Source organism: Salmo salar, chromosome 06 (assembly GCF_965601325.2).
Source record: "Salmo salar chromosome 06, fSalSal1, whole genome shotgun sequence".
Lineage (NCBI taxonomy): Eukaryota > Metazoa > Chordata > Actinopteri > Salmoniformes > Salmonidae > Salmo > Salmo salar.
Window position 1 is genome coordinate 37,505,893 of NC_138296.1, and position 23,191 is coordinate 37,529,083.

Below are 23,191 nucleotides of genomic sequence, written 5' to 3' on the forward strand. Positions count from 1 at the left end.
TGTAGTGGAAGAAAGTGCAAAGTAGAAATAGAAATAATGGGGTGCAAAGGAGCAAAATAAATAAATAATAAATAAATAAAATAATACAGTAGGGGAAGAGATAGTTGTTTGGGCTAAATTATAGATGGGCTATGTACAGGTGCAGTGATCTGAGAGCTGCTCTGACAGCTGGTGCTTAAAGCTAGTGAGGGAGATAAGTGTTATGAGTTTCAAAGATTTTTGGAGTTCGTTCCAGTCATTGGCAGCAGAGAACTGGAAGGAGAGACGGCCAAAGGAGGAATTGGCTTTGGGGGTGACCAGAGAGATATACCTGCTGGAGCGCGTGCTACAGGTGGGTGCTGCTATGGTGACCAGTGAGATGAGATAAGGGGGGACTTTACCTAGCAGGGTCTTGTAGATGACCTGGAGCCAGTGGGTTTGGCGACAAGTATGAAGCGAGGGCCAGCCAACGAGAGGCCAGCATCCCGGAGCCGCCTCTTCACTGTTGATGTTGAGGCTGGTGTTTTGTGGGTACTATTTAATGAAGATGCCCGTGAGGCGTCTGTTTCTCAAACTAGACACTCTAATGTACTTGTCCTCTTGCTCAGTTGTGCACCGGGGCTTCCCACTCCTTTCTATTCTGATTAGAGCCAGTTTGCACTGTTCTGTGAAGAGAGTAGTACACAGCGTTGTACGAGATCTTCAGTTTCTTGGCAATTTCCAGCTACAATAGTCATTTACAACATTAACAATGCCTTCACTGTATTTCTGATCAATTTGATGTTATTTTAATGGCCAAAAAATGTGATTTTCTTTCAAAAACAAGGACATTTCTAAGTGACCTCAAACTTTTGAATGGTAGTGTTATAGGCTACAGTAAGCTACTAAATGACATTTCCAGTGGCACACTGACTCACCTAATGATGAAAATGAAGCCATAGGCTAGTCACGGTGATGGTCGTGGCAATAGCCTATCTCAAGATGAACTACTTTGAAAAACAGTGCTGCTGGTCGCAAAAAATTGGGAGTTGTTGAGAGTAGTCTTCTCTTTTCAGCAGTAGGTATTTGTTTTCCAATCTGAAAATTCTTCCTGCGATTATATTTCGAAATATGCAAAAGAAAACCTACAGCCGCAACCAACCATAGAAATATAATCCATATATGGCTTTTCTCATTCAAATCAGGACTGGCAGCCATTGCTAATGTGTTAATGAGTTTAACAGTCAAATTGCCAGAGTAAGACGTTCCGAAACCTTTCTATGTCTATGGCCACAATGCAGCAAGCTGCATATTTGGCACGCATGCTGCAAAACTGTGGCCTTCCCGATTGAAGGCACACAGATAACTGCCAAAATAATGGAAACACTTGAGTAAATGAGGGATACAAAGTATATGTTATGGTGTGGGGTGGGGTGCATTTCCTGGCATGGTTTAGGTCCACTTGTGGAATCTATCCCAAGGCGCATTGAAGCTGTTTTGGCAACTCTTGGTGGCCTAACACCCTTTTGAGACACGTTATGTTGGTGTTTCCTTTATTTTGGCAGTTACCTGTATGCGCTTGTGATAACACTTAATCCACTGTTATTTTTTTGTTGTTGAAACTATTGATCCTCTATGGCTAAATTAGGCTCTATGGTGTATTTGGAATATTTACAGTGGACCCAGCCCCTGACTCACACACTTGACCAGTCATATTTATTTATTATGCAGTTTATTTGTAATTTTTTTATTCATCAGTTACCCAATCAAGTCAGGGCCCCCCAGTTACCCATGTGGGCCCCCTACGTGCTGTGATTGATTTATTTTGATGATATACCATAAATCACCAACACAGATTTGCGCTGCCTACTCTATTAAGAGGCTGAAAATAGGACTTGCTTATTTTTTATAGAGAGGTGAGTTAGGCTGCAGTTTTCAAAATTCCGCTTCTAAAGAGAGAAATGCATTGGGAGCAGTGGCTGGCTGACATAATTGATTATTGAATAAGAAAACAAGAGATGGAGATACTGAAGATATGTAGGAAAGAAATATAGCTCATTACTGAGGGTTTATTTGTTGTTGTGTGTGGGTAGGTAGGAGATCATCATTGAAACAGAGCACTGCTGACAATGAAGGTTGTACACCTTAAAGAACAAGTGCAGTAAAAAAATGTTTTATATATATTTCCACACTATGTGGAATAATACTGTGAAATTGTGAAAATAATGATATTGCCCTTTTAAGTGTAAGAGTTGTTTGAAAAGACCGCCTGAAATTTCAGCCTGTTTTGGTGGGATGGCGTTTTGGCCTGCAATGTGACATCACCTGGCGGTAAATTAGTTAATAGACCAATTGCAAACCCACTAGGCACAGACGTCAATTCAACATCTATTCCACGTTGGTTCAATATAATTCATTCAAATGGAATGGCAACAATGTTGATTCAATCAGTGTGTGACCAGTGTGAAGACATTTCCAAACCTCTCTGCCAATAACAGCTAGTTTTCAGTTTTCCCCTCCTCACTCAGACCACTCCCAGACAGTCCTAGCAAAATTCTTGCTTGAGAAATTGCTCTTTGCAACTTATTGTTATTTTTAACCATTTTAATTGAAAACAATCACAGTAATGTACTTACTTGTTACTCAGAAATGATATAATATTGAGATAGAAACGGCTTCATTGGACCTTTAAAACCACATCACAGTTTTGAATGTGGGATATTTGCATGATTCAATTGTATCTGCTGTAGTGCTTCACTGGATGATTATGGTTTTAACAAAAAAAATGCACTTGCAAGGACTTTGAACCGCAAAGCGTTGCACAGTGGTAGCATCTATAAATTCTTAATGACCACACAGATAGTCTACTTTGCTTAGGTCCCTGTACTGGAAACCACTCCTTTCTTTCATGAAGGCCTAAACCGCTATTGTCTTGATTTCCAGATAGTGTCTAATCTTTTGTTTTCCCTGTATCAATATCCTGTTATTTTTGTGTGTGTGAGTCTTTGTATTTTATGCACGTATGCAGGTATATTTGCTCAGCACTCTCTCTCTGTCCCTCTCTCTCTCTCTCTCTCTCTCTTTCTCTCTCTCGCACACAGACTCACACACAGACTCACATACAGACTCACACACACTCACCCTATAAAGTATGTGTATCTTCAGTTGAGATGTTCCTCTTATTTTAATGTCAGTTTTGTCTGTCTTTTGTTAGATGCTCATTGTGTTCTGCAACAATGGGTATTAGAGAAAGCAACAGAAATTGAACAGAAACCCAGGGATATATTGTCCTTTATTGTGCATTGTGAAAGTTGATGGGTGTGAGCCAGACCATCTTGAAGCCAACTACTAAATGCTGGTGTGATGCTGTCTTCATCGTTCTAAGATTAAGCAGAAATAGTGCATGATACTGCAGCATATTAACCAGAGATTAGATTATATCGGTAGTACAGAGTGAGCGTGCACTAATACAAATGTGTTTTACATCATCTTTGTTGCAAATGGTGGACCAGAAATAGAGACGTTCTTCCATTTTGCAGCAATTACAAACCCTGCAAACCCAACCCAAAGAACAATAAGACATCCACTTATTCAGACGCCTCTGCAAACTGTCCAGCAGTTGTAGAAGAAAGAGATGCATCATGGAGGCAAGGCACTCATTATTAGGCACAAACATGGACGACACAGCCATTGGAGGCTTTTGAGAAATAAAGCTCAATGATTTATCTGCAGACTCTCCTGATTTTGGACTGGTGTTGATGAGATTGGGCTGAATGCGCCATAGCGACAGTTGTACCGGAACAGCACCCATTTCCCACCATTGTATTTCTCGTTTGCCTATTCGATATGTTGGTGTTCCTCCTTTTACCCTTCGTAATAGACATGCAGTGTACTGTATATGCTTTGGTTTTAAAGCACCTAGTGATACATTGATGCATCTTCTCTCAGGGTGGGAAAAAGGATGGGTTTGTTTCCCCCTCTTTGTTCCTGTGGTAAATCCAAGACCAGCTGCTGGTTGTGGGCTGGTGGGATTTTGGAGCTGTGTGTTTTCTCTTGCCATCCTGTGCCAAGGTGGCGTTACGCAAGCAGAAAGAGAGGGTGGGGGTAGTGAGATGAGGCAATGGCGGCCATACTGGAGATGGAAGCAGACTGAGGGTAGCTAGGATTGGTGTACGAGAAATACATGTCCCCTGAACTTTGCCTATGTGTCAGATAGGAACTTGTCGATTTGGCAAATTGTGCACTGTCGGACAGGACTACGTACACTCTTTCTCTCCCGCTCTTCTTCTCTTGCTCTGCCTCGCTCATTCTCTCTCCTGCTCTCTCCCTCCCTTTGCCACTAACCCCCCCTCCTTTCTCCTTTCCCTCCCTTTCAGCTCTTGAAGCTAACGCATTGGCTGGACTACAGGCATCTTGTTGCCAAATAGGTGGGCCCTACTCGTGTTGGCAAAGGCTCAGGCAATGGTTAGGGAAAGAACGCGGAGAGGACGAGAGACGGCGAGAGAGAAACAGAGAGAGAAAGAGAGAGAGTTGGAGAGAAAAGGGGAAAAAAGAAGCAGCACTCGGCTTTGCCAACGGTCGTACGCGCTTGTCCAACATTGATTCGGTTCTCTCCTTTTTTTCCTATTCTGTGCTCTGCACTCCCCAGCCCCCCCGCCTGTGTGTGTGTCTCTCTGAGTCGTACGCGGGGCCCACAGATCTGAGCAAACACCACTACCAATTACGCTTTGCCAAGGATTTTTTTTGCTTTATTTCCTTCTTTTTGGGGGGGGAAGCGCAAAAGAAGAGTGTTTATTTTAAGTGTGTCTATTCCAGTTGTTATATTTAGATAATTTTTGTTCTTAAATACCATTCACCTTTTCTATTTTTACCATATTTCCATTATTTTTCAATATTAGTTTTCTTCTCTTTAAATTTGGGTATTTTGTCTTTCCGTCCCAGATTTAACCAGCGATCCTTTGCGGCATTACGCTGTGACCCCCAGAACACCCGGGGAGTATCTTGTTTTGTTTAACTTTGTTCCACTGCTTACTGTGGACAACTGGAGATTCCTGAGATCTTCTGCTAATTATCTTTTTTACCCACAAGTTTTTTCATCTGCACATTTTTTTACACCCTGTCAAACCAGCACTTGCTGTACATTTGTGAGTGTTGGAGAATTCTTTTTCATTTTGAACTTTGTGCCAAATTTATGATGAGAGTGTAAAATGGTAACTACCAGACCGTCTGTCTTCCTCTTGCAGTGTGTTTTTGTGGTGATTTCTGTCCACTTTCAGTTTGTTGTTGAAATGTGAGTCTGGTTAGACTTCTTTTGCATGGCAGCAGGAGAGATAGGAAATGGTATGGCAGATCTTTTAGCAGCACATTTTAACAGTGGTCTTGTGGCGGCTAAGATTGGCGGTGAACGACCGGTGTGTGGCAACCCTGGCACAGGAACACTATGGCGAGATCTAGGCATTGTCGCTGAGCAATGTGTAGTGAAGGTATTATGGTATAGCTGAATAACTTCTCCTTTACAGTGGATGTAAAAAAAAAGAAGTGTTTTCTCACCTTGACTTGAATTTTTAAATCTCTTTTGTCTTTTAAATTTAAATTCATCTGTTATTACAGTTTAATATAGTTTTTAAATGTGTTTTCAGATTATATTTTTTTGTAAGAAGGACAGGACCAGTAATTTACTATTTGCAATGTAATTGTATGTATGTACCTACAGTATTATTACATTTTGGATATGATTATGATCATTATGATTATTATGATTATTATCATTATTATGTCAGTTAGTGGTATTGTTGGTAATGCTAGCCCTGTCTAAGTAAGTTGTTTCTGAACTGTATCCCCTCTATTGGCAGTGCATTAACATTCTATCAAAACAGGAATTACTTTGGGGAAAAATGTCAGTAAATTGCCTCATCGCTCTTCTATCTTCAATAACTGATCTTCAGCTGCTTGCATGACACCATACAGCATGAGAATAACAGAGCACCCCTCTCTCTCTCTCTGTCTCTCTCTCCCTTCGTTAGGATGAATTTCATCCCTTCATCGAGGCCCTTCTCCCCCATGTCCGTGCCTTCTCCTACACCTGGTTCAACCTGCAGGCCCGCAAACGCAAGTACTTCAAGAAGCACGAGAAGAGGATGACAAAGGATGAAGAACGCGCAGTGAAGGACGAGCTACTGGGTGAGAAGCCCGAGATCAAGCAGAAGTGGGCATCGCGGCTGCTGGCCAAGCTCCGAAAGGACATCCGGCCCGAGTTCCGTGAGGACTTTGTGCTCACCATCACGGGCAAGAAGCCCCCCTGTTGTGTTCTCTCCAACCCCGACCAGAAGGGCAAGATCCGCCGTATCGACTGCCTGCGCCAGGCCGACAAGGTGTGGCGGTTGGACCTGGTGATGGTCATCCTGTTCAAGGGCAGCCCCCTGGAGAGCACGGACGGAGAGCGGCTGGTCAAGTCGCCCCAGTGCTCCAACCACGGCCTGTGCGTCCAGCCCCACCACATCGGCGTGTCCGTCAAGGAGCTCGACCTCTACCTGGCCTACTTCGTCCACTCACCAGGTCAGTTGGTGAACACCTTACAGCTTTCTCTGTCTATTTCCCCCCCCCACACACACACACACACACACACACACACACACACACCCACACACACCACACACACACACACACACACACACACACACACACACACACACACACACACACCCACACACACACACACACACACACACACACACTGGTCAGTTTGTAAGGCCTTTTGCAGCCACACACTGAGCCTTGCCAAACCCCGCTCCTCCCCGTGCACCACCAGACCAAATGCTAACCTGTGATAAATAAAGAGAATCGGCTCCAAATGTAACGCCTTATCAACATTACAATTATTATACAACATGTTACAGAACACATTTGACACCACTGACACACCATTTAGTTTGTGTGTTGTTTTTGAGTTGTGTATGTGTCTTTAAATGTGTGCTTATCCAGAGATAAAGTCTGTGCTGGTAAATTTGTTCAGGTGCTTGTGTGCAAATTTGTCTGAATTAAAATATGCATATTTAGGGGTGTGTTGTCTGTAAACAAACACATCTGCAAATGTGTTTGTCTCTGCGTGTGCTAATGTGCACAGTAATTGTCTGGCTATAAATTAATGTCTTTAAGGCTGTGTGTGTGTGTGTGTGTGTGTGTGGTGGTGTGTGTTTTAAACTTTTTAAATTTTTTATTTCACCTTTATTTAACCAGGTAGGCTAGTTGAGAACAAGTTGTCATTTACAACTACGACCTGGCCAAGATAAAGCAAAGCAGTGCGACACAAACAACAACACAGAGTTACACATGGAATAAACAAACATACAGTCAATAATACAATAGAAAAAGTATATATACAATGTGTGCAAATGAGGGAGGATAAGGGAGGTAAGGCAATAAATAGGCCATAGTGGTAAAATAATTACAATATAAATAAATAAAATAAATAACAGTATGGGGATGAGGTAGTTGGATGGGCTATTTACAGATGAGCTATGTACAGGTGCAGTGATCTGTGAGCTGCTCTGACAGCTGGTGCTTAAAGCTAGTGAGGGAGATATGAGTTTCCACCTTAAGTGATTTTTGCAGTTCCTTCCAGTCATTGGCAGCAGAGAACTGGAAGGAAAGGCGGCCGAAGGAGGAATTGGCTTTGGGGGTGACCAGTGAAATATATCTGCTGGAGCGTGTGCTATGGGTGGGTGCTGTTATGGTGACCAGTGAACTGAGATAAGGCGGTGCTTTACCTAGCAGAGACTTATAGATGACCTGTAGCCAGTGGGTTTGGCGACGAGTATGAACCGAGGGCCAGCCAACGAGAGCATACAGGTCGCAGTGGTGGGTAGTATATGGGCCTTTGGTGACAAAACGGATGGCACTGTGATAGACTGCATCCAATTTGCTGAGTAGCGAGTTGGAGGCTATTTTGTAAATTACATCGCCGAAGTCTAGGATCGGTAGGATAGTCAGTTTTACGAGGGTATGTTTGGCAGCATGAGTGAAGGATGCTTTGTTGTGAAATAGGAAGCCGATTCTAGATTTAATTTTGGATTGGAGATGCTTAATGTGAGTCTGGAAGGAGAGTTTACAGTTTAACCAGACACCTAGGTATTTGTAGTTGTCCACATATTCTAAGTCAGAACCGTCCAGAGTAGTGATGCTGGATCCAGAGTGTGTGGTGTGTGTGTGTGCGATGCGTGTGTGGTGTGTGTGTGGAATGTGTGTGTGTGTGTGTCTGTGTGTGTGTGTGGTATGTGGTGTGTGTGTTTGTGCAGTGTGTGTGTGTGTGTGTGTGTGTGTGTGTGTGTGTGTGTGTGTGTGTGTGTGTGTGTGTGTGTGTGTGTGTGTGTGTGTGGTGTGTGTGTGGTGTGTGGTGTGTGTGTGTGGTGTGGTGTAGAGGTCGACCGATGATGATTTTTCAACACCGATACTGATTATTGGAGGACCAAAAAAGCCGATACCGATTAATCGGCCGATTTAAAAAAAAATATATATTTTTAATTGTAATAATGACAATTACAACAATACTGAATGAACACTTATTTTAACTTAATATAATACATCAATAAAATCAATTTAGCCTCAAATAAATAATGAAACATGTTCAATTTGGTTTAAATAATGGAAAAACAAAGTGTTGGAGAAGAAAGTAAAAGTGCAATATGTGCCATGTAAGAAAGCTACCGTTTAAGTTCCTTGCTCAGAACATGAGAACATATGAAAGCTGGTGGTTCCTTTTAACATGAGTCTTCAATATTCCCAGGTAAGAAGTTTTAGGTTGTAGTTATTATAGGAATTATAGAACTCTTTCTCTCTATACGATTTGTATTTCATATACCTTTGACTATTGGATGTTCTTATAGGCACTTTAGTATTGCCAGTGTAACAGTATAGCTTCCGTCCCTCTCCTCGCTCCTACCTGGGCTCGAACCAGGAACACATCGACAACAGCCACCCTCGAAGCAGCGTTACCTATGTAGAGCAAGGGAAACAACTACTCCAAGTCTCAGAGCTATTAGCGCGCACCCGGCTGACTAGCTAGCCATTTCACATCAGTTACACCAGCCTAATCTTGGGAGTTGACAGGCTTGAAGTCATAAACAGCGCAATGCATTGCAAAGGGCTGCTGGCAAACACACGAAAGTGCTGTTTGAATGAACGCTTACAAGCCTGCTGCTGCCTACCATTGCTCAGTCAGACTGCTCTATCAAATCATAGACTTAATTATAATATAATAAACACACAGAAATACGAGCCTTAGGTCATTAATATGGTCGAATCCGGAAACTATCATCTCAAAAACAAAACGTTTTTCCTGTCAGTGAAATACGGAACCGTTCCGTATTTTATCTAACGGGTGGCATCCCTAAGTCTAAATATTCCTGTTACATTGCACAACCTTCAATGTTATGTCATAATTACGTAAAATTCTAGCAAATTAGTTCGCAATGAGCCAGGCGGCCCAAACTGTTGCATATACCCTGACTCTGCGTGCAATGAACGCAAAATGACACAATTTCACCTGGTTAATATTGCCTGCTAACCTGGATTTCTTTTAGCTAAATATGCAGGTTTAAAAATATATACTTCTGTGTATTGATTTTAAGAAAGGCATTGATGTTTATGGTTAGGTACAGTCGTGCAACGATTGTGCTTTTTTCGCAAATGCGCTTTTGTTAAATCTTCCCCCGTTTGGCGAAGTCGGCTGTCTTTGTTAGGAACAAATAGTCTTCACAGTTCGCAACGAGCCAGGCGGCCCAAACTGCTGCATATCACTGACTCTGTTTGCAAGAGAAGTGACACATTTTCCCTAGTTAAAATAAATTCATGTTAGCAGGCAATATTAACTAAATATGCAGGTTTAAAAATATATACTTGTGTATTGATTTTAAGAATGGCATTGATGTTTATGGTTGGAGCAACGTGTACCTAAGCGATTATATGCAACGCAGGACAGGCTAGATAAACTAGTAATATCATCAACCATGTGTAGTTAACTAGTGATTATGATTGATTGATTGTTTTTTATAAGTTAAGTTTAATGCTAGCTAGCCAGTTACCTTGGCTTCTTACTGCATTCGCGTAACAGGCAGGCTCCTCGTGGAGTGCAATGTAAAGCAGGTGGTTAGAGCGTTGGACTAGTTAACCGTAAGGTTGCAAGATTGAATCCCCAAACTGACAAGGTAAAAATCTGTCGTTCTGCCCCTGAACAAGGCAGTTAACGCACCGTTCCTAGGCCGTCATTGAAAATAAGAATGTGTTCTTAACTGACTTGCTTAGTTAAATAAAGGTTTAAAAAATTAAATAATAAAACATTAAAAAAATGGACCAAATCGGCGTCCAAAAATACCGATTTCCGATTGTTATGAAAACTTGAAATCGGCCCTAATTAATCGGCCATTCCGATTAATCTGTCGACCTCTAGTGTGGTGTGTGTGTGTGTCAGTAGCAGTCTGTCGTGTGTCTGTGGGCTGAAGAGCGTGGTGACAGCTGGCCCAGTCCCAGGTTGTTTGGGATGCAGGCTACTGAGGCAGGGAGAGCCGCCCCATCTCCAGCCTCAGCCTCCCGCGCTCTACTCTCTCTGGCACCGCAGCCCACCTCACAGTCAGCCCTGCTTCGGTCGCTTCGCCAACACACACTCGCTCCCGCTCTCTCACACACACTCTTATAGCTTATACACAGAGACTTCCATACACTAATGCAAACAAACACACACACACACACACACACACACACACACACATATGCACACTGCGTACAGAGACAACCCTTCTCTATAGTAGATAGTCAGTTTGGTTTAGTATGTTTATTCACTTTTTTATTTGACCAAATTCAACACAGGTGTTTCCTCAACAAACTTTATATGATACTCTATAAGCAGTCCTTTTTCATCAGTTACTTGTATGGAACATGTGGATACTTACTTTGGAATGGAAAATGTAATGTTGAAATGGAGGAGACCCCGGTGTCAAGGAAATGTATAGTATATATTGAATTTTACGTTTCTCTTAGTCTGGTGGATACACAGAGGCCCCCATGTCGGAGGTCAAATGTTCCGCAGAATTTTAAAGATGAATTTATCATTTATTATATATTAGCTGTTTAGATAGCTTGTCTTGGGTATCACTAAAATAATGCTACACTTTGTTTTGGAAATTATTAAATAATAATAGTAATAATAATATATTTTTTTCAATAATATATTTGAATCTGTCTCTGATTACACAATTTAATTTATCTTTTTCTATTCCATGACTTTGATTATGAGAAAAGCAATAAGGACTGCATGAAATAGTTTTGAGTCTTGACATAGCACATTTTTCATGTTTATTAAGTAACCTTGCAATTTCTGTCTGACTATACATTTGCTGTTTGAAGATTTTGCTTTTGGCGTTCGTCATTTTCTATAACTGAACAGTCCACTGTGATCGTGCTGAATTTAATTTTTTAATTTTTTATTTCACCTTTAATTAACCAGGTAGACTAGTTGAGAACAAGTTCTCATTTGCAACTGCGACCTGGCCAAGATAAAGCATAGCAATTCGACACATACAACAACACAGAGTTACACATGGAATAAACAAAACATACAGTCAATAATACAGTAGAACAAAAGAAAACAAAAAGTCTATATACAGTGAGTGCAAATGAGGTAAGTTAAGGCAATAAATAGGCCATGGTGGCGAAGTAATTACAATATAGCAATAAACACTGGAGTGGTAGATGTGCAGAAGATGAATGTGCAAGTAGAGATACTGGGGTGCAAAGGAGCAAGATAAATAAATAAATAAATACAGTATGGGGATGAGGTAGGTAGATAGATGGGCTGTTTACAGATGGGCTATGTACAGGTGCAGTGATCTATGAGCTGCTCTGACAGCTGGTGCTTAAAGCTTGTGAGGGAGATATGAGTCTCCAGCTTCAGAGATTTTTGCAGTTCGTTCCAGTCATTGGCAGCAGAGAACTGGAAGGAAAGACGACCAAAGGAGGAATTGGCTTTGGGGGTGACCAGTGAGATATACCTGCTGGAGCGCGTGCTACGAGTGGGGGCTGCTATGGTGACCAGTGAGCTGAGATAAGGCGGGGCTTTACCTAGCAGAGACTTGTAGATAACCTGTAGCCAGTGGGTTTGGCGACGAGTATGAAGCGAGGGCCAACCAACGAGAGCGTACAGGTCGCAATGGTGGGTAGTGTATGGGGCTTTGGTGACAAAACGGATGGCACTGTGATAGACTGCATCCAGTTTGTTGAGTAGAGTGTTGGAGGCTATTTTATGAATCTTCCATTTGTTTTCTGTTTCCTATTGTCGGTTAGCAATGAAACACTCAAGTGAAAAGTGAAGTCAGGTATGCTGTGGGTGCAGTTAGTTGATTGACTCACGTATGGGCTGATGGAACCCTCACGTACGTAGAACCCTCTCCTGCCTTGGTTATCCATTAGTATAGGGCTAAAGAAATGTATTGTCTTACACCAGGCAAGTGTACAGTTACAGAGCCCTAATTCTGCTTCTTGGCACCGTGGTGCTGCAGGCCTCTGTTGCAGAGTACCCCATGCCGTGTTCTTTTCAGCACAGTGTGTAACTCAACGTCAGTTAGCTGGGCCTCTGTGAGCTCGTCTTCCTGTTTCACAATGTGCTGCCGCTAACCCAGGCTCAGATTAGCTCCCTGTGAAGCCGCCCTTTAGAGTTTAGCTCTTTTACCCTGTGCCAGTATTCACCAGTCATCCCGATACTGTTTTACCCTTCTGTGTGTGTGTGTGTGTGTGTGTGTGTGTGTGTGTGTGTGTGTGTGTGTGTGTGTGTGTGTGTGTGTGTGTGTGTGTGTGTGTGTGTGTGTGTGTGTGTGTGTGTGTGTGTGTGTGCGTGCGTGCGTGCGTGCGTGCGTGCGTGCGTGCGTGTGTTTACGTATGTCAAGATTAATTTATTTTCTGAAACTTAAATGGTTGCTGCAGTTCAGCAAAATTAAATATATTATTCTCTCACTCCCACTGGGCACAGCCGTCAGTTCAACATCTAGTTTTGATTTACATTTGGTTGAGTTGTCAACTAATGTTAATTCAACGTAATTTTTTCCCCACAGTGTCATTGGATTTAGGTTAAAAGATGGGTAAAATAGGAATTTCCCTTACATTGATTACTTTTTGCCAATGCAATCAGTTTTCCACGTTGATTCAACGTCATCACATAGAATATTTTGGTTAAATGATGTGGAAACAATGTCAATTTAACCGTTTTTTGCCCAGTGGGTTGGCTTTGTGCCTCTGTACAGGGTGGTATTCCATCATAAATCATTGTTTTTTGTTACCTTTTGTTGAAATCGTTGTTTCCCTGCATCTTTGTCCACACTCATGTCAGCGAATAGAAAGTGTTTTAAAAGCTGGGTCTGAGCTGCCCTTGTTGGCAAATGCATAAGCCTTTCAGGCCTCCTCACTTCTACAGAGACGGCATAGAACTGTCGGCGGACAGCCATAGGCTCCACCTGGTTCTCCTGCCCATAAGCTTCACCACCGTAACACCTCAACAGCAGCCCACACTCCCTCCACTGTACACTGCAAGAATGAAAAGTACCATTTTAAAAAGCATGAACCAGTAGAGCCTCTGAAGGAGATGGGGTTAAAAGTTCACTGAGTGTAGGGGAGAGAGGGGGAACAGTGAGTGGTTCCATTTTAACCTTTGGAGTGGCAATGTTACCGTTTTATTCTTAGCTCCCTATCACAGGGTGTCTGTGTCTTTCAGAAGCTATCAGAGTCCAGGCCTTATCACTGCATCTGAGCCGTCGGTGTGCTACAGTTCTCCTGCCCACTGATGTCACCGTCGCCAGCTGCAGGTTTTTCCCCTGCAGTATGAGTGACAGGAGACTCCTCTCCTCCTCTGCAGTAGTGCTTTTGTCCAATTATAGACTTAGGCCTTATGGGCGGGACAGTGAGGGCTAGCTATTACTGATCAAAGCAGCTTACACTGCCGCTCCACAGCTGCAAGGCCCCTTATCAAAAGTATTTTAGACAAATACCTGGCTGTTCACCCAACTTAATGCAATTGCGTTTAACCTGTGAGAGTCAGTCACCCAGGACTGGTTGTCCTGAGGTAATTCCTGATGCTGCTGATGATAATGGTTCAGGGATGTGGAGGAAGAACGGGCTGAGCTCATCTTTGATCAGATGTTGAATAAAGCACAGCTCAGCCAGCCAGCCAGGCCCTGCCAAGGCCCAGCTCAGGTCACTGCGCGATGGGAAAAGTTCATGTTTTTGTGCGGTGTGTTCCATATTTGTCAGTCTGATGAATCGCCGCTGTTCCAGTATTAGTCATGTTTGGAGCGTGCTCCCTCTCATACGGCTCTCATTACTGCTCTGTGATGATAAAAAGATGTTTCTGAGTGCACCCCTAATCTGTCCACCATGCTAGGAGAGATCTTGTCCAGGGATGTGCATTGTTGGGTCGCTGACCTATGCCAGCTCCACGGTGCGGTGGACTCTGGCACTGACCTGCCGGGACCACGAGCCCATCTCCATCTCCCAGACTCTCCATCTCACAAACCACGGCAGAGAACAGAGAGAATGATTTAACCAAACCGAACAAAGAGAGTGAGAGCCTTGGAGACCGACAGAGAGTTAAGACTTAACACCCTGTCAACCTTATCTATCGTACAGATTTAATATGATTTGCACAATATCCTGAGCTTTAAAAGGAGATAATAGTATTATCAGATTTTTTGAATGAATATGAAGTTGCCAAATGTGACACAGAATTGTATTTCCCCCAAAAATACAGCCAGCCCTTTGCGTCTTTGTCTTTGTCTATTATGAAGGCAGGCCTGGGAAGGTTTTGGGGTTGTGGATGGGCGTTGGTCCTATGTTCTCTGATTCTGCTGTTGCACCATTCTGTCTCATACTGTCTCTGTCCCTGTACCCAGACACAGAGAGAGTGTGGATGGGACCACACGGTCATGTGGATCCTTTAAGTCTGGGTACGTCATGCTTTAGCCTAGAGTGTTTGTCTCTCAGATATAGGGTGATGAAGGAAAAGCGGCGGACATTAAAAGTATTTTAAAAAGAACCATGAGTTTTACAGGAAAAAAGATCTGCTCTTTTCCTTGGCCAATAAACAAACTGAACTGCTGACTTCTGGAAGAAGAACAGAACTGTGTTCCTCCAATGTTCTGGCTTGGGTCTGTAACCCGGGCCGACAGAGAAATACTGAGAACCGGCGTGAGGGGGGCCACATTCATCTCATGTGAAAAACACCCCGTGAACCCTCTCAATGGAAAGTTTAATATGCTGTTGTCATTTGAATAAATGCACCAATAAAGTTTGAGCGTCGGCGAGCCACTCATGACAGAACAGTGTCATTGACACAGTGGGGTTTTTAATATGCAAAGGGTGCAGGGATCTCAAACAGCCTAGCTTGGCCCGTTTTCAGGGCCCTAGTTTTCCCAGTTCCCTTTTTGTGTGTGTGAGGAGCGCAGAGTGTATGGAATCCCTGGTAAACAGATTATTCGAGGGTGATAGGAAGTCTGAGGAACAGATGAAAAGATTCAACCTGTTAGGCGTTTAGGATTGCGGGGACACTGTGCACTCCTTAACCACTTTTACCCATAATTCCTCCCTAATCACAGTGCATTTACTGGCTTGTTAGTACACTGACATACTTTATCACAGTATCCCATTTTCTTTATAAAAACAATACATTCACAGGGTCAAGTGCATAATATAACTGTCTCCTTTAGGCATCTTGGTTTTAGCTGTCCCAAGAAAAAAGGTGTTTGTTTTTTAAATTGCACATTACAAATAATTCATTATTTTATCTAGAGTGACTGTGGATTGTAATGGTATACCCTTTTGGCAGCATTTTTAAAATGTTATTTTCTGTTAATTATGATTTTGTGCTTATCATTTTGTTTTTACTGATTTAAAATGGACACATACTTAAAAAATATGTATCGTAGTGAAATAACACATTATAGCAAGCACAGCATCATGGGCATGGAAACATATACAATTGTTTAGTTGTCTCAGCCCTCCTTATAAATATAATTTTGTTCATCTTCATCTGAATGAAAAGGCTGAAGAAGGATGAGCTGGGATGTTTGTTTTTGTATTTTTATGCATTTTTTTGGTCTCTACTGCTGTGTCGTCTCACTGCTTGATTTCTTATAGCCTTTTTGTACAGACGCCAGGCGTAAAATCTGTCTGTCGCCAAAAACATATACCCACGCAGGAGGGGTGGACTGGCCTTTCTCAGCTCCCTGTGCCGAGGAGCGAGGGAGCGAGAGAAGGGATGAGAGCTGCCCGCCCAGTTCCCAGCCAGATTCTGATCCGCTCGAGCCCGGCCCAGTAGAGCAGAGCCGGGGAAAGGCTGTCCTGTAATTGGGACAGCTCTTTCCGTACGGAACCCGGGACAGTGGAGGCACAGACAGTCTGGAAATACTGATACGGGATCTCTATCAGTATGTTATTTACTCCCTATCAAATTCTGCCATTTAAATAGAGTAGCAACATAGTTTTCCCCAAAAATGTTTTATGAGAACTCTAAATGTTTCATTCTATATCTATTATTATGATTTATTGTATTATTGTTAGTGGTGTTATTAGTAGTAATTGTGGCCGTAGTGACATCACTCAATCTAATATAATGTAAAAGAATAGCTCTAAATACAGATGATGCAAAATGCCATGGTGAAGACAAAGAGAGGCAGGGCAGAACTCAGTGTGGCTGGTTGGCAGCGTTTGGCACCCAAAGCTGCAGCTCTGTTTGGAAGGTGCCAGCTTTTCAAACCGCCACACAGCCTCTGCCAGCCTCTCCTTCTGATCCTTTCTTTCTCTCGTTTTTAACCTTTTTTCGATGGTTTCGATGAACACTTCCCCCCCTTCGCGGTCTCATCTCCCTCCGTCATGTCTGTGGCTTTTTTAGCGAGCCGACAGGAAATATCAGCGCTAAAATGTAGATGATATAGTATATTATTTTATATTTCTTGACCTCTTTTTATTTCATAATATAATAATCAGCATTTTATCAAACGGTGATACATTGTGAGAATATTTTCATATTACTTTTTAGTGTTGCTACTTTCAGTGTGATTGTGCTGTAAGGGATACTGGTCCAAAACAAAATGGAGGCTCATTCTCAGATCTTGCCCAATGAGAAAGGAGAATGACTTCATGCTAAATAACAAAATGGTATTTACTAAGTAACAACAGTAAACTGCATAGTAAACACGCTGTAAAAATACATCTATATTCAAAATAACATAAAATAGTCATTCTTTATAGATTATGTTCCCAGCTGCTATAGCATTTTTTCACATCTCACAGATGAACAATGGAGAGAGAGAATATGGCTTGTGAGGGGGCGTGATGAGGGTTTGACAGGCACACCAAAAAAATAAAACAAATCACAATTGACTTGTATTTGCATCTGCGAGCGAGCCTCAAATCCGTTTGGACAGAGACCTGGGCCTTCACGGAGAACATTCGGCCTGAATGATGGGAGAGCGTAAAACGATGGGTGTGGGGGTGGGTGGAATGACTCCATAATGATCAGAAAATTAGGCCCATTATTGACTTAGAGTAAACAGGCGTCTATAAGTGTGAAAGGGCCCCATTCAGCAAGGACCAGGAGCACTGCTTCTTTCTTCCTTTTATGGATCCACCCACGGCCTCAAGAGCCCCTCTTTTGTTCATTGAAATAACGGGGAGGTGAGGGAGAGAGAGGTAAGGGCATCACTCCCTTTGGAAGACATGGTATGGGGGCACTAACATACAGTAACAAGTTGGGCATGCTAATGCTACAATTACATTCCTAGCCCTGCAGACAAACACAGTTCTGTTTTAGTACAATATTAACTGCCATTCAGTGATATCATGATGTTTAATTCTGTCTGTGTTGATGAGCTGAGATTCCCTGGCGATCTCAGACCCTCTCTGGTTCTGCATCACTTAAAGGCGTGTGCGCCGTCGGAGCTCTGCCACGCCAGCTGACAGCCAGGGGATGCAGGGTGTAAACTAGGTGCTAATGCGTCCTTTTGCCTGTTTGTCAGTGCAAATGTTTTAATTAATGGGAATCTAATAAATAAATAAACCCGCTACGCCTCTGAGCAGCTGAAAAACAAACATGCCTTTGCCAAACCAACAGAGAAGGAGACAGCACTTTTGATCATATCAAAACAATGATATTATTTCCACTAGTTTTTCACTCTCTAAATGAATTAGTTAATAAACAATTGGCCATTCTTTTAGATACAGTAATTTAGTCACGATGGCATTGTGAGACTTGTTACTCAAATATTTACTTCTAAAACTCAAATTAGGAGAAAAGTCTTCAGAAATGCTTCATGCTGATTCTATACAGTTGTGTACAGTTATGAATGGGCAACATTTGACCAAGTGGCAAGTGGCAACTGTCTATTTAATTTAGACTGCTCAGTTTCTGCTCATAACTGTTATAATGCTTATTTTCTCATAAATGTACTCATGGTGGGAGAATAGTATACAATAAAACACACGCACACACACCTTTTATTATTTTGTTGAGTCTGTGGAAGATTCATGCTATTCTACTGGGTTCTGCTGCCCAGTCCAGTCATTCCCTCCTTAAAGAGGAAGCAGGGCTATTCTACTGGGTTCTGCTGCCCAGTCCAGTCATTCCCTCCTTAAAGAGGAAGCAGGGCTATTCTACTGGGTTCTGCTGCCCAGTCCAGTCATTCCCTCCTTAAAGAGGAAGCAGGGCTATTCTACTGGGTTCTGCTGCCCAGTCCAGTCATTCCCTCCTTAAAGAGGAAGCAGGGCTATTCTACTGGGTTCTGCTGCCCAGTCCAGTCATTCCCTCCTTAAAGAGGAAGCAGGGCTATTCTACTGGGTTCTGCTGCCCAGTCCAGTCATTCCCTCCTTAAAGAGGAAGCAGGGCTATTCTACTGGGTTCTGCTGCCCAGTCCAGTCATTCCCTCCTTAAAGAGGAAGCAGGGCTATTCTACTGGGTTCTGCTGCCCAGTCCAGTCATTCCCTCCTTAAAGAGGAAGCAGGGCTATTCTACTGGGTTCTGCTGCCCAGTCCAGTCATTCCCTCCTTAAAGAGGAAGCAGGGCTATTCTACTGGGTTCTGCTGCCCAGTCCAGTCATTCCCTCCTTAAAGAGGAAGCAGGGCTATTCTACTGGGTTCTGCTGCCCAGTCCAGTCATTCCCTCCTTAAAGAGGAAGCAGGGCTATTCTACTGGGTTCTGCTACCCAGTCCAGTCATTCCCTCCTTAAAGAGGAAGCAGGGCTCAGCTCCACTTGGCTCTGGGCTCCAGCACAAAATCAGCTGACACTTTCACTTCATTATGCCGTCTGTTTGCTTTTCATATGGACCGGAGGCTCCATTCCACAGGCATAATTTGGGATGGTAACATTCTCATTATAACCGTCAACTGTCAACACTTCTGCACTCACCTATAATTTCAGACTCTTTTGGATTCTTATTGGTAATTCCAATGCATACATTTCATAAAAGAATGAAAAACAACATGTTTTTTTCACAAGCAATAAGAAACTATGGAGAAGATTAAAGCAGAAAGTAGCACGTTTATGAGATTGCACGGTGCATATTGATGTATTTATGTATTTACTTATGAGCTCTCACATTTTGGAAGTCAACTCATTGTGTTTGGGGTATTTAGTGTCTGAGGCCGGTGCCTGCTCTTTTGATGCACACAACCATACCTGTGCTTTGAGTAATTGACCAGAAAGCCCCTGCAAGGGGTTGCCATGGCACCTACCCCTGTTCCCTGCATACCTTTGCTGGTCGGTATCCAAGGTGCTTCTAGGACAGCTCCTATTGGCACACAGAGTGTGGTGCTGGGCTGTTGCTGTGGCACTCTGACCCGTAACGTAGGCAACCGCAGGGCACTGAGCTGCCAGAGGAATCCACTCCGATCTGTTTCACCCAATAGACAGAGCATTACTAACATGAATATGTCTGAATTCAAGCAGAAATGCCAATACAGGAATACATACTCAAAGAGAAGATTCACTCCATCTTGGTCTCCTTTAGTCAAACGCATCTGAGGGATCTCTGAGACCTTGGTTCAGAGTTTAGCTTCAGTGGGCCTGTTACAGACCTATGTTTGTTCATTGAATAACTTCTAAAGGTGCAGTAGTGGTTCAGTAGTGACTATCCTAGGTGTCCCATTCTGTGCACACAGGAAGTGTCTCCGTGTTTTGATGGCCCAGTTATGAGATTAGTTCAAATGCAGGGCCTATGAGAGAGCCTCCTCTCATGGGGCAGAGCTACTGTACCGTTCAGAGCCACCCTTTGAAAATAGTGTTATACTTCATAAACATGAGGCTACATCTCTTTCCCTTTCATTTTTCAAACACAATCTTTTTTGCCCTTCAAAACAACCGAAAGATCCCCAAAGATCTCAACTCCTATGAGTGAGTCTATGTATGTTTATGTGTATGTGTGTATGTGTGTGTGTGTGTGTGTGCACCTTTGTGCATGCGCACGTGTGTGCAATAGTGGCAGAGCAAGCGACAACAAACGGCATCCGTAGCACAGCATATGTGTGCCTGCTTCTCCCCACAGTCTCCCAGTGCTCCCACTCACCCACCCAGCACCTGAACCCCAGTTTACACCTGATGCCACACACACACACACACACACACACACACACACACACACACACACACACACACACACACACACACACACACACACACACACACACACACACACCTAGTAGGCCCAGGACCTGGGATTCGCCTCACTGCTCATACTGGGTGCCCCTGCCCTGAGTGGAGGGTGTACAGAATGGCTACAGCAGGCCCTGACTTGGTCCCCTCCACCGGTCCTAGACTGGGTGCAATCTGTCACCACACTTGACTGGGAAACTTGGATTTGTTGGTTAAGGTCCAATAACATATGGTATGTTTTGTCAGAATTCACTTTGAATTCAAATGGCCTTAGGGATGATGTTCAAATAATGTTAAAGTCAGGGATTCTTGACGTGAGATGTTTGCAGATCTCTTTGCCTTATAGTTTTTGTGCTAACATGCGCTAGTTGCTGTATTATCTGACTCAGACCACCCTGCTCCAGAGTTGTACTCAAGTTTCCGTTATACTACTTTGTTTAATATGATTGAGGCTCTCCTCCAGCAACCCAAACCTACAGGGGAGCACCCAAACGGAATTACCTGAGCCTGAGTCCCTCTGCCCGTGCTCCTTAGCAGCACAGGCAGAGATTTAGAGAGTAATCCAAGCCGCTGTGTTTATTTTAAGAGCTGATGATTTAGAGACTGACATTAAAAGGAGAGGGCAAACAATTTATTAAGAGACATTGTGAATGGAAGAGAGGAGTAGGTGTGGGCGGGAGAATCAGGACTTCTCGCTCTCACTCTCACTCTCTCTCCAGGCTCTGCTGTAAAAAAGCAGAGATGACAGTGAATTAGAGCAATCTGGCCTCCATTCTGCGGTTCGATTTTTATCTGTGGTTTTGGCCCCAGAGAATACAGAGTTGATGCTTACTTTTTTGTTGTTGTTTCTGCTCCTTTCATCAGAGTTTATTTTACCTTCTGCTCTGGCTGCGGAATGGGTTCTAGCGAGAGCCGATTCACGCTGAAGGTTCAGGAGTGACCTGGTGGAATATTCCATACCTTGGTCAGAGCTTTCTCTTTTACATGCAGCAGACAGTCTACAAATGCTTCGGCCAATTTCGGTTGCTTGGTTACCCAGATTCATTACTCTGGGCAAACGTTTGTTTCTTCTCCTCTGAATTTGACTCCCTCCCGGGCCCTTTTAGCACGGGTATTCAACTCTTACCCTACGAGGTCCGGAGCCTGCTGGTTTTCTGTTCTACTTGATAATTAATTGCACCCACCTGGTGTCCCAGGTGAGTGCTCTAAATCAGTTCCTGACTAGAGGGGAATAATGAAAAGACACAGTGGAACTTGCTTCGAGGTCCAGAATAGAGTATGAGGGCCTTACATAATGCGAACACATTCAAACCATCTGATTGGTCTCAGAAACCAATGGGTTGGGCCAGAGCCAGAACACACATGGGTAAAGCGACGTTTTCAAAATTCGTCATTGGCTTTGATACTGTGGGTAGAGACGATCCAGTCACTATTTGTATTTGTATTTATTAAGGATCCCCAAAGTAGCAGCTGCTCTTCCTGGGGTCCAGCAACATTAAGGCAGTTATATACAATTTAAAATATTACATGACATTACATTTCACAACACTTTACCCAATACATTTAGTGTGTTCCCTCAGGCCACTACTCCACTATCACATATTTACAATACAACATCCATGTGTACATGTGTGTAGAGTGCATGTCTTATTATGTGTATATGTGTCTGTGCCTGTGTGTGTGTATCTTCAATGTCCCACTGTTCCATAAGGTGTATTTGTATCTGTTTTGTAAACCGGATTCTACTGCTTGCATCAGTTACCTGATGTGGAATAGTGTTCCATGAGGCATGGCTCTATGTAGTACTGTATGCCTCCCATAGTCTGTTCTGGACTTGGGGATTGTGAAGAGACCTTTGGTGGCATGTCTTGTGGGTTATGCATGGGTGTCCGAGCTGTGAGCTAGTAGTTTAAACAAAAGCTGATGACTTTATTTTGTACAACGCCCCATGTTACCACGAACGACTTCAATGATGGCAGATTCAGACTGAAGTATGTACAGTAGCCATCCATATAGCAGCCGAAGAATTCCGTGTGAGTCATCAGACAAAAATGTCGGGGTCAATTCTGACCGTTGTAATACACAATGAAAATGTAATGCTCTGGTGGAAGACCTGTTTTGATCTTTGGACAGGAACTCAAATCCACAACCCTGGCAGCCTCATAGGGAAATCCTTCTGATAAGAGACACGATTAACCTAACAATTTGAAGCCCTAGGTTCCTCACAGAGAAGACTCCTGTCTGTGCTCTCTGACTCAGATACCTGTGTCACACTAATCTCGTAGTTACATTATATTCTGCTCAGCCAAATTACAGTGCATAATATGGTGTGGATTATGTCAAACTGGTTGACATTGATTGAAGACATCTGCTTTGACATCATGTTTTAACCATCTTGGTTAGACACATTTGATATGTTTCCCAAAACCCACGTTACAAAAAGATGGCTCTATTCACACATCTCTTATTCGGGGGCTTTCTATGTGTGATATTATATAGCCTAATGCAAAACAAACAGTTCCAAATTACACACATTATTTTCCCATACTGAATCT

General features: G+C 43.0%; 1 protein-coding gene across 16 annotated transcripts in view; it reads left to right on the plus strand.

Moving 5' to 3' along the window:
* LOC106601192 (nuclear factor I/Xb) overlaps positions 1-23,191 on the plus strand; it is a 138,824-nt gene that overhangs the window by 47,445 nt on the left and 68,188 nt on the right. For 7 of the 16 annotated variants that reach the window (XM_045720379.2, XM_045720390.2, XM_045720385.2 and 4 more), the window contains exons 1-2: positions 5,161-5,441; positions 5,982-6,513. In XM_045720379.2, the coding sequence (XP_045576335.2) occupies positions 5,274-5,441; positions 5,982-6,513 (700 nt within the window). In that variant the 5' untranslated portion in view covers positions 5,161-5,273. Of the gene's footprint in view, positions 1-4,408; positions 5,442-5,981; positions 6,514-23,191 lie in introns of those variants that run through there. The other 9 variants (XM_045720382.2, XM_045720384.2, XM_045720389.2 and 6 more) reach the window with 3 other exon arrangements.